This window comes from Hippocampus comes, unplaced genomic scaffold (assembly GCF_001891065.2).
Source record: "Hippocampus comes isolate QL1 unplaced genomic scaffold, H_comes_QL1_v1.1 scaffold119, whole genome shotgun sequence".
Lineage (NCBI taxonomy): Eukaryota > Metazoa > Chordata > Actinopteri > Syngnathiformes > Syngnathidae > Hippocampus > Hippocampus comes.
This window is the reverse complement of record NW_017805494.1, coordinates 513,806-525,655: the sequence shown is the minus strand read 5'-3', so window position 1 is coordinate 525,655 and position 11,850 is coordinate 513,806. Positions and strand designations below refer to the sequence as shown.

The window sequence follows — 11,850 nt, the reverse complement described above, 5'->3', positions numbered from 1 at the left end:
ATATATATATAATATTTTTTTTTTCCCCGAAATTTTCAGAAAAGTCCACTTTCATCTCTGGGTGAGGAAAAACCACTGTCACCTCCGCAAAATCAAAAATATTGTGATAAAAGTTTGTTTGTTCTTTTTTTTAAAACAGGTTGAAATAGTAATGTACATATGAATTTTAGTCGCGATTGGTCGTAGTTTTCACACATTTAGCGACGCTCAAGTTTTGTTACAGGTCCACTTGCAGACAGGCAGGCGGCCATATCTGTTAGCTTCTGCCACTTGTCTTGTTTTTAAAAAAGGCTGCGGGAGAAAAACTGAGTTTGGGTGTACAGTAAAACCTCGGTTTTCGAACGTCTCTGTTCTCGACCAAATCAGTTTTCGACCAAAAATTTTGTGTTTTTTTATGCCTCGGATTACGACTGAAAATCGGTTCTTGACCAAACTGAGCGCACTTCAATGCGCCGTTTGACTCCTCTCGCCTTCCTTACACAAGGAAGTGACGCTTCCTCGGGTAGACGAAGTGACGCTTCCTCGTGTAGCGCTCCATTGTGAGCAGACGTGTTCAATAAAGATTTTTTTTTTTTTTTAAAAGAACGTGATTTTGGTTTTCGAACAAATCGGTTTTCTAACAGCCTTCTGGAACGGATTATAGTCAAAAACCGAGGTATGACTGTACTTTATTTTTTTGATCAATCCTCATCCACAAATCCATCAAAGTCCACATATTCTGTATCCGAAATGAACAGGTGGGCAAGTTCTCCTTTCGTCATTGTCAGAGTCAGTCCTGTTGGGATGCACCTCCTCAGAAATGATGCCGGTTTTTGCCAAAACTGGAACAGTGCAAGCAGAAATGTGAGCCAAGCATCTCAAATCCATTCACGGATTGTGGCGTAACTCGCCCGGTGCTGCCTCCCAGTCTTAGTAAAGCTGTGTCCGCCATCTATCATCCATTGCTCCCACGCCGCTCACAACTTCACTTTGAAGTTTTCACCGATGTCCAGCATTTGGAGTTCCCTTGTCAAGCCTCCCGGCATGATGGCAAGCTCAGTTCATTTGCCACACATGGAGTCATAGATCAAAAAGGACAGTGTTGTTGCCATGGTGAAGCGGTGTTTGCAAAGAAAAATGATGCTGTTTTTGAAGGTCTAAACCTGGGTGACAATTCATTACATTTTGCACACACATCGGGCCTGTCAAAACTTTTTATATTTTAGAGGGTGATTGTGCCAGCCCCCTAATATGTAAGTACGCTAGTGTGGCCAGCCAGGGTTGCGACAGCCCTTCAAAGCTGCTCACAGCTCGAGTTGTCCGATGGATTTATACATTTTATTTCCTGGGGCTGCAAATGTCACCAATTTGTCAAATGTCCTATACATGCTGTATAACCATGAACATAGAAAATGCAGCATTCCTTTTTATTTACATGGTTATTTATTGACAGGGCGGGCTAAAATGACAAGTCCACACCACTTTGTAGTTCATGGGTACATGTGACTTCTCTCATCTGCAAATGACACTATTGATTAATGACCTCATCATATGCAACCATTTGGGAACAAGCTTGTTTGTCACCAAGTCATTTGCACTCATTACACTTCCATTTGAAGTTATGTCGTTTGTCGTACGGCTGCGAACCTCTCTGTGGCTCTCTCAAGTCTTGTGCCATTCAGTGAGTTGATTTTATATCAGGCACGGCAGACTTGGGATATTTAAAAAATATTATTTTGGCTTACCCTGTTTACACATTGTTTCCAAAAAATTATACTGCAGCATGGAGGGAGAGCACTCACTACAGACAGAGCATCTGTGCAAGTACCTCTGTGTGGCTCTTACTGCAGTCTGCCCCCAAAAACAAAAATGTAACATTGTGCAAGATAAAGTCTCTTACTTCTCAATTTTAGATTAGATTAGATTAGATATCCTTTATTTGTCCCACACTGGGGAAATTTACAGCCTTCAGCAGCAAGATTGTGGGTAGAAAGAAGAGAAAAGAAAACACAGTTCAATTAAGTGCAATATAAAACAAAATGGGAAGAAGAAATAAATAAAGTAGAAGGATGAAAAGAAACTCAGACAGGGATATGCGCTGCTGGAGAGGCAGCCACTCAACACAAGATTCATAGCTTTGGATTATTTGGTCCCTTTCTGATCTATAACATTTCTGAAAATTAAGAAAACCTGATCCCTGATATGCTGAAAACCACCTGATTGGCCCAGACCAGTAATCCAGTGTGCCACTATCCCAATGTGCTCGTACTCCAAAGTGAGCAAGCTGCAAGGGCCCAATGTAGCAGTTCTTGTTTTTTTTTTTTTTTTTAATTCCCACCCCCCTCCCCCCAAAAAATATTCACCCATTTTGAATATGATGCCTGCAACACATTCCAATAAAGGTGAAACGGAAGCATTTTTCCAACCGTGTTACACCCTTTTAACAACACTCAATCTTATGGAAACTGAGGTCTACCATATTTTCCTCACTGTAAAAGCATTCCATTTTCTCAAAAGCCGACAGTGCGCCTTATAATCCAGACGCGCCTATATATGGTGTTGCATTCTCTTTATATTTCCCATTGAGTTGTTTCCCTGTTAGTGTCCCGATGCCATGTCATGGTGATTATTAGCAGGAACCAATTGTAACCTAAAAGGGTTGTTCTGCCCGAGACGTGCATTCTCCGACACACACTCAAACCGACAACTACCGTACTTTGTGGGCTCTGCACAGCCATTATGAAATGAAGATAATACCAAAAGCATAGTTAGCTACTGACTAAAGGAAGGAAAAAGGAGACAAGCAAGACTTCTCAGGAAATTTAGCCCCTTGTGGATGTGAACCCACGAGGGTTGTGTGCCTTTTTGTTGAATCATTGTCTTCATAACTTTTGTCTCTCATTTATTGTTTTTTAATGCCATTTGTATTTATGTTTCATGTTCATGTACCTGACCAGTTCCGCATGGCTTTGCTCTCTATAAAGCATTCCCTTTAGTGTAGCTCCATCTAGTGGATGCATTGCACAATTGCAGCCATGATTGTAGCTTCTTTTCTATGCACCTTATAATGCAGTGCGCCCTATATATGAAAACAGTTTTGAAATAGGCCATTCATAGAAGGTGCGCTTTATAATCCAAAGCGCCTAATAGTGCAAAAAATACGGTAGTTGTTGGAAGCCTAGGTGGAATTCTTTCTTATTGTTGCTTGATGTCCAGCCTGTGTTGCTAAACAGTCCCAAGATCTCCACTGAGTATTGCAATTCATAATGTGGCATATATTTTCAATGGGAGACAGCTCTGTATAGTGGAGATGGGGTGCTGCTGACGTGAACTTGGGAAGTTGTGAGTCAGTGGGGAGAATAATTTGAAGACCCCAATTCCACCGACACGCTTTCCTTTGAGGAAGTAAAGCTTGGAGACTCTGAGGTGCACGGGAGGTCGCCCAAACTCGTCAACATGTTTTGTGGACTGGGAGAAGGCGTTTGACAGTGTCCCTCGGGGAGTTCTGTTGCTGTTGACTTGGACTGCCGGCTGGCCTGGGAGCGCCTTGGAAAGAGTGGCTGCGGAGAAGGAAACTTTATTAGGACTTGTGGTTTGTATTAAGACACAGACCCATGTTCAATTCTGGTGATTTTTTTTCACACATTTGTATTTGCTCCAGCTTGTCACTGCTCAAGTGTTGTCACTTTCACCTTAGCATTCAACTGCTTTTATTTGGTTGTATTCAATTTAAGGAAAACCTTTTGTATTACATTTACACTTGTTGTGGTACCCTTGTATGACACTCATTGGAAAGTTGTGAGTGCAGGTAGTCTGAATTCTACATTGATTACACTGCCTCAATACCATGAGGACATCTTGAAAATCATTCGCCGGTCCATCCTTGCCATAAGAAACATATCTCAGCCTCCTGATATTTTTGTTAGGGAAAAATTTGGTGGAATACCGAATCTTATTGGAATTTTTTTTTTCCAATTCAAATGTTGTCCAATAATGAACAGAAAACATCTTTGTCCATTTATCAGGAAACTGCAGTACACACCAGAAGAAATTCTCGGGATGATGCTCAATTATTCTCGTGGACTGGCTGAGGACTTTGCAGGTCAGTTTTCTTTTTGAGTAAAATTCACATTTTGCCATTTGTATTCATTTGCCAACTTTTCCTCAAATGTTTTCCTCCCTATTTCTTTTTTTTCCCAACTTGTAGAACAGCCAATCAAAGACGCAGTTATCACTGTTCCAGCCTTTTTTAATCAGGCAGAGCGAAGGTCAATGCTGCAGGCTGCACAAATGGCAGGTCTGAAGGTCCTTCAACTCATCAATGACAACACAGCCGTTGCCTTGAATTATGGGGTCTTTAGAAGGAAAGATATTGATGCCACAGGCAAGGTAAAATTCAGCATTATTCCATAAATCTTTGTTCAGTCCTCAATGTTTTCACACCATTTACAAAAATGACGAATGTCAATGAGCCATTGTGCTCCTCACAGGATTAACTGTATGTAAATTCAGCTGCTGTGAATGTGACACCGACCTTTGTTGTCACTGGCATTTTAACAAACACTTGGAAATGTTATTTTGAGGTCGCGGAGTGCCAGCAAATTGCTAAATTATCGCATATGATTTCCTTTCAGAATGTGATGTTTTATGATATGGGGTCAGGCAGCACAACTGCCACTATTGTCACATATCAGACCGTGAAAACAAAGGATTCTGGCACCCAGCCGCAGTTGCAGATTGAAGGTGTCGGGTGAGTCTGTGATACAGTCCACTTGTAAATCATAGAAAAGGACAACTACTATTATCAACATTGTTAAATTAATATGAATGGAATACACAGAGTAAAAAAACAACCTGCCGAAGTCAAACACTAACAAAATGTAATGCTGAATGGAGGGAGAGAACAAAAAAATCAGAACAACATTAATAGTAAAGAAATAAACAAGGAAGACAGCGCCCCATTACTACTCCTAGCATTTCCAAAATGCCTCCTGAGGTCTGCCCGGTCCGAACCAAATTATCTTAACGTTGCTGATCCACAAATACTGAGGAGCAGGCTAATTGTGTCATAGCTGTGGCTTGGGTTTTTTGAAGCTCCTCTTCTACGGTTGCGATGCGTGTTTCAGCCTCTCCTACGCGTGATATTGTGCCAGAAATATTTTTGTCAGTGCTTGACGGTTTTCTTTCAATCACCTCAATTGAGTTAATGTGATCGTCGTCAATGTCTTCTTGCGTTTTGCTCCAAATATATGCAGTGTCAGCCACTGGTAATTCTCATTCTACTGTACAGCTCCCCCGCCGTCCCTGGCCCCCATTGCCTCCCCCTTCTTTTTCTTTTTCATTTTTTCACATTGGTTTATCACTCATCGACCGCGATGCTTCCATTCCTGTTTAAAAAAAAGGGTTGCTGAATTAATTCGTCATAGGCAGTGGGCGTGTTCTTTTTTGGCTGATGAATTTATTTTTCATAGGCAGTGAATGAGGCCATATGTTATTGAACTCCCCCACCAGATTTAATCTGATGTGCTTCAAGGCTGGTTCATATAAAGATATTGAAAGGCAGTTTACCTAAAGCATTTTATTTTGTCAAACGCTGCTGCCGTTGCAACATACTATTTGTTAATATAACCTAATAGTTTTTGAAGGGCTAAAAATGCACAAAATTCATGAAAAGTCCAAAATAAGAATGAGAAAGTGTAGAAAATTGCTTTTTCTTTGTTAGCCGTGAATGCATGGCATGTTTCATGTGCTCCAGATTTGATCGTGGTTTGGGTGGGTTTGAGATGGATTTTCGCCTTCGCGATCATTTGGCCGGACTGTTCAACAAGCAGAAAAAGACCACGAAAGATGTGCGAGAGAGCCCCCGTGCCATGGCCAAGCTACTCAAGGAGGCCCAGAGGCTGAAGACGGTGCTCAGTGCAAATATAGAATTCATGGCCCAGGTTAGTCCAGCTGCCAGAACTGTCATTCAGTCAGTCATGAATATCATTATTATATTGTTAATCATCAACAACTTAACTGCAAGTGTTTATTATTGTACACTCAGATGATAACACTAGGGACCACAATTTTTTGTGTGACACCTGTTTTTTAACGGTGCAGAATATAAACCTGATCTCTGTATTTCTTTGTCATGTTTTTGAGCTATAGATCTTAAAAAATAATAACTAGAGTGTGTGTGTGTGTGTGTGTGTGTGTGTGTGTGTGTGTGTACTGTATATATGGCGCACGTAAAAGCATAAAAGCATTCACGTTTCTCAAAAGCTGACGGTGGACTTTATAATCCAATGTGCCTTTTCTGTGGATAAATATTCTGATTTCTTGGATGTAGTATTTTAAATACTCTGAAAGCGCTTTGTCACAGCTGCAGCGGTGGTGAAAGCTCCATATAAATAAATCTGTATTGTATTCAACTCAACTCAAATGTATTTATAGAGCACTTTCACTTAGTTGTAGCGTCATCTAGTGGATGCACAATGCAACTACAGCCAGCATTTTGGCTTCTATTCTGTGCTCCTATTAATGCGGTGCCCCAGATGTATGAGTTAAAAGTTGAGATAAAGATAAATAAGTTGAAAAATTGGCCATTCATTGAAGGTGTGCCTCAGTGCGGAAAATATGCTAAATAAAACACAAATACAGTATAGTCACAAGCTTTGAAAACTAAATAAACTGCATAAAATGAAATTGAATTTACCACGGTATTACCATGGTTAAATTTAGAGAAAAGACAGCACTCGTCCTCTTAATCTCTACTATTGTATGTTAGCTTTTTGTTTGCAGATTGAGATAGTACTGACCTATTGGGAATCACACACCTCACGCACTGTCAATTGTGACTGCACAAAGAAGTTTCCATAAAACTATAGATGAATCAAATTGCAATAATGTGGCGAATGAGAGGATTGTTGCTCACCTGGTAAACTGGCAGGGGGGGATTACAAGAAAAAAATGACTGCAATTGTTTGAACCAGCATGCCAATATTAGTTTTAATCACCATAAAAATCTAACTCAACAGAATATTTGTTTTTTTTTTTCCGATCAGATGCACTAATCCTGAGTAGGGTTGGGTACCCAAGACTTTTTTTGGTACTCGGTTTGGGGTTGGTACAACTGAGCACTGCCTCAGATGAAGTCAAACAGTACCATGTTTCGGTTCCTGAAGCGCATCACTCTAGTTACAGTCACAATTGTGAGGGTTGGTGATTTTCCCGGGCGCAATTGAGCGCAGCAGTGTACGAACACCACTGAAATGTCACTCGCGCACACCCCGACTTCAAGTTTGTGGAAGGCTACTGTAGACATTTAAACAAATGTTTTGAATAACTGTGCCACTGATCTGGACCCTTATCTAGAGATTATCACACTGTCTTGATGTTTCTTTCAGGTGGAAGGTTTAATTGATGAAATTGACTTCAAGGCCAAGGTCACCAGAGCAGAGTTTGAAGAGCTGTGTGCTGATCTATTTGAAAGAGTGCCGCACCCGGTCCGGGATGCCCTCACTGCTGCAGAAATGAATCTGGTATGTATTCTGTATGCACACTATGTGAACTATTTTAGTGGCAGTAATTTCAAACGAATATTCAAGGTTTATGTTGGAACAAATGGAGCAGAAAAAATATTCTGATCCCGATACAGCAGACATAAACAAACCCAAACTCAATGTCTCATAAACCTGTCAAAGAAAAATAAGTAATTAATATTATTGGTTGTGAAGACAAAACACCTTCTGATTGTCATCAAATTGATATGAAGACTGTGAAAAAGATAAATGTGGGAATCTCGAAACCACTTCGATACATTGCCAATTTATCATTTCTGAACAAAACGGCAAAAATAATTCCGATCTACAACATTGGTCACAGACATAACTTACAAAACTACAGGCCTGTCTCCCTTCTACCACCATTCTCCAAAATGTTAGAAAAGCTGCTCAATAATAGATACATTCATAGAAAAACAAACTACTCTCTGATAGGCAGTTGGGATTTAGAGGAAATCAGTGAACTACATTAGTTTTAACAGAACATATCAAAGAAATTAGTGATTCCATAAGTTAAAAAAAACAAACAATGATTTGATACCATAAATTATGATATGTTGACAACTAAGTTGGAGGATTATGGTTTGAGGGATACTGCCTTGACCTGGCTTGGAAGCTGTTTAAAAGAAATTTTGTGGAATCAAAATTTTTGGACATTGTATGTGGCGTCCGGTAGGGGCAGCATTGATCTCAAAATTGTTTATATTATGTATTAATGATTCATGGAGTATATCCCACTTGCTGAAATGTGTGATGTTTACAGATGACACTAATTTTCTGGTGAGAAAATATATCATATTTTGGATGAAAGTGGAGCTGCGAGGGGGGGGGGAGGGAGTTGACCGACCAAAAACAATTTGTGTCAAAAACAATTTTTCGAGTAATCGATGGAATAGTCGATAGTATAATGGATTGATTAAAATTTTCAATAAATCCAGGTCCTGAGACAAAATTGATTGTATTTGGAAATGTCATAAACACGTAACACTCCTAATAGAAGGTGTGGATGTAGAAAGAGAAGAGATTAATTTCCTGGGTGTAATTATTGACAAAATAAGTGCACATTAAACATATGCAAACTCTCAAAAAGCATCTCCATCTTGGCAAATGTAAAACATTCTCTCAATCAGAAATCATTGCACATTTTGCACTCCTCTCGAGTACAGTATTACTAAATTAAAATGATTCCGAAGTTTGGAGAAACGCCTACAAGAATGCACTGCAGCCTATTTATATTGCAAAAGAGCTGAAAGAGCAGTCCTTCACCATACAAATGTGCCATTTCTACTGTCTCAAATTTTACAGTTATTTGATCTTGTGGAATTTAAAACGGTTCAATATTATAAAGCCAGACACAGCTTGCTGTCAGGCAACATTGAAAATGTGTTTTCTAGAGAGAGACGGTAGCCATAGTTTGAGGGCAATATGTAACTGAAAAGCTCTTACATGTCTATGCGGAGGGAAACAGACCTACAACAATGTCCAGATATACAAAAGGTTAAAAAGAACATTTTTTAGAAGTATAGGAAGGAGGAAGTTGAAAACTGTTTTCATATGTAGGGCGCACTGGATTATAAGGCGCAAAGAATTGAAGCTACCACAGTGGCTGAGATTGCGTTCTGCATCCACTCGATGGAGCTACGCTAAAGGGAATACAATACAATACAGCTTTATTTATATCGCGCTTTCACAACCGCTGCAGCTGTAACAAAGTGCATTACAGAACATTTAAAATACTACATCCAAGAAATCTGAATGTTAATCTATATATAAGGTGCATTGGATTGTAAGGTGCACTGTCGGGTTTTGAGAAAATGTAATGCTCTTAGGTGCACCTTATAGTGCGGAAAATACGGTAATTCTCCTTAAAATGGCCTCTGTGCTTGAAATAAAAGTAACAAACTTAGGCTGGTTTTATCCATGTCAGAACTTCAATGATATGATCTATTTTGATATATAGGTGGGCTGAATTTTTATACCGACATCATGGAACTTCTTATCTCAGTTTTGGACAGATGTGATACAGGCTGACATGTGAATGTCTGATGTTGCTCACGGTGTTCCAAGGAATGTTCAGGATGTTTGTGTGATTGGTCAGAAGCTTGCAAAAATCAGAGGGATCAGTGCTTATATCATGAAATACTTTTAGCCCAGCCCTACAGCTTCACAAGTGTAATTATATTAACAGTACATTTTTTTATATACAGTAGTTTTTTTCATTACATGTTTGAAATAAAATTCAAGGAGTCTTGCCAATAGACACTTTTATAAATGTTATCTGTTGAAATGGTTGTCAAATATTGACTATTAAGTAAAGAACTGAAACTAATCCGGGGTCGTCTTTGTGAAAATAGGATGAAATTGAACAGGTGATTTTAGTTGGCGGCGCTACACGTGTCCCTAAAGTTCAGGAAGTGCTGCTCAAAGCAGTCGGAAAGTAAGTGACACATTGAAGTAACTTATTTTATTGCCATGTTTTCAGTGATGTCAGGACTTCATAATTCTCTTGAAATTAGGGAGGAGTTGGGGAAAAATATAAACGCGGATGAGGCAGCAGCCATGGGAGCAGTTTATCAGGCTGCAGCTCTCAGTAAGGCCTTCAAAGTCACACCATTCCTGGTCCGAGACGCAGCCGTCTTCCCCATTCAGGTTGGTTGATTTTATTCACCGATGGATATTTGCCACACAACATTTGACTTATCCCTGATAATACTTCTTTATTTACTCAAAGGTAAAATGCATTTTTTACATCCTTGTCACGTTGTACCTTTTGTTCTTGTTTTTTCCAGTCACATTTTCATTGATTTTGATTACTGTCACTTGCCACATGTCACTTCCTTCCATCTCTTTTGTGTAAAATATGCTCCCATGAAATTTACTGTGTACTGTATTATAAAGCTAAACCAATACTCCTTTGCCGATAAAATGTGTAAAATTGCCATCACTAGAAGAATCACGTTGCAGATGTGTAGACATTTTGCACTGTTTTTATGCCAAGTTGTTTTTATGAGTAGGATATCACTGTAGCGCTAAACATTTCTGATTCCATTTTGTTTGGTGGATTTCACACATGAGATTGAGGAGGCTGTATTGCTGATAAAATGTGATATGATTTGAAGAATCTGGTTGCAATTATGTGGACAATATGCACTGGTTTAATGCCAAGTTCTGTTTTTAGAAGGATACCACTGTAACTCTAAACATTTACGGTTACATTTTGTTAGGTGGATTTCACTCGTGAGGTTGAGGAAGAAGGTGCCAAAACCTTGAAACACAGCAAACGAATCCTCTTTCAGAGGATGGCACCCTATCCCCAGCGAAAGGTCATCACATTCAACCGCTATAATGATGACTTTGCTTTCAACATCAACTATGGAGATCTTAGTTTCCTGTCTCAGGAAGACCTCAGGTAGCTGCTATGTCTGTATTGTGCTCTGGAATTCCCATTTAAATGTACATGATTCTCAATGGTTTAATCCTCTTACTGAATTCCCTGTTCATTCATGCTAACCACGTCGCTCATGTATCTTCACAATTGCAGTGTGTTTGGCTCTCTCAACCTGACAACAGTCAATTTGTCAGGAGTAGGCAGCAGCTTTCAGAAGCACACGCAGGCAGAGTCCAAGGGGATTAAGGCCCACTTCAACATGGATGAAAGTGGAGTTCTCCTCCTGGATCGGGTAAGTGTATCATTGTAATCAGGGGTGCCCAACCTTTGTTTGACTGAAGATCAACTTTTCATGCAACCAACCTTCCGCGAGGTTGGTTGCATGGTTACTGCATGCACACGCACATGCATGCCATGATGAGCAACATTCGTCGTAACGGCTCCTAACATGAATGAAACAGAAACATATGGTAGATACAAGAGTTTGTTAGTTTGTGAAAAGGAAATCACTGCCTACCTTAGTACAAACCTGACGCGGAAGCATGGAATGCACTTTTCAGAGATGAAAGTCCTCCGGATTTTCCCGGAATTCCGGGTTTTTCAAATTTTTATGAAAATTTCTCCGGAGAATTGAGGAAAATAAAATTAATCCGGATATTAGTTGACAACATTGGACGAAGACGCGTTTGAGTTCGTTGTATTGCTTTCACGAGCGTAGCCATATTGAGGCACTAACAGTAACAGTAAAGAGATTTTTGTTTGTGTAATAACGACAGAAGGCATGATGGCGTTTGACTAATGGTTTAGTAGAACGAATGGCAACTCGCAACAACAGTAGCAAGCGTCATTTTGCCTCTTGGGTTATACCATCTCAACTAGAACGTGGGGGATTGTCCCCAAACAATTTTCGTCTCTTTTTAAACACACTTGCTAAACCCC

General features: G+C 39.8%; 1 protein-coding gene across 1 annotated transcript in view; it reads left to right on the top strand.

The window, feature by feature from the left end:
• The window catches only part of hyou1 (hypoxia up-regulated 1), a 38,160-nt gene that overhangs the window by 3,147 nt on the left and 23,163 nt on the right, over positions 1–11,850 (top strand). Inside the window, exons 6-14 of the mRNA XM_019876226.1 lie at positions 4,005–4,081; positions 4,187–4,368; positions 4,614–4,729; positions 5,735–5,921; positions 7,368–7,502; positions 9,878–9,960; positions 10,040–10,172; positions 10,748–10,932; positions 11,065–11,203. Coding sequence (XP_019731785.1) covers positions 4,005–4,081; positions 4,187–4,368; positions 4,614–4,729; positions 5,735–5,921; positions 7,368–7,502; positions 9,878–9,960; positions 10,040–10,172; positions 10,748–10,932; positions 11,065–11,203 — 1,237 coding nt within the window. The remainder of the gene's footprint in view (positions 1–4,004; positions 4,082–4,186; positions 4,369–4,613; positions 4,730–5,734; positions 5,922–7,367; positions 7,503–9,877; positions 9,961–10,039; positions 10,173–10,747; positions 10,933–11,064; positions 11,204–11,850) is intronic.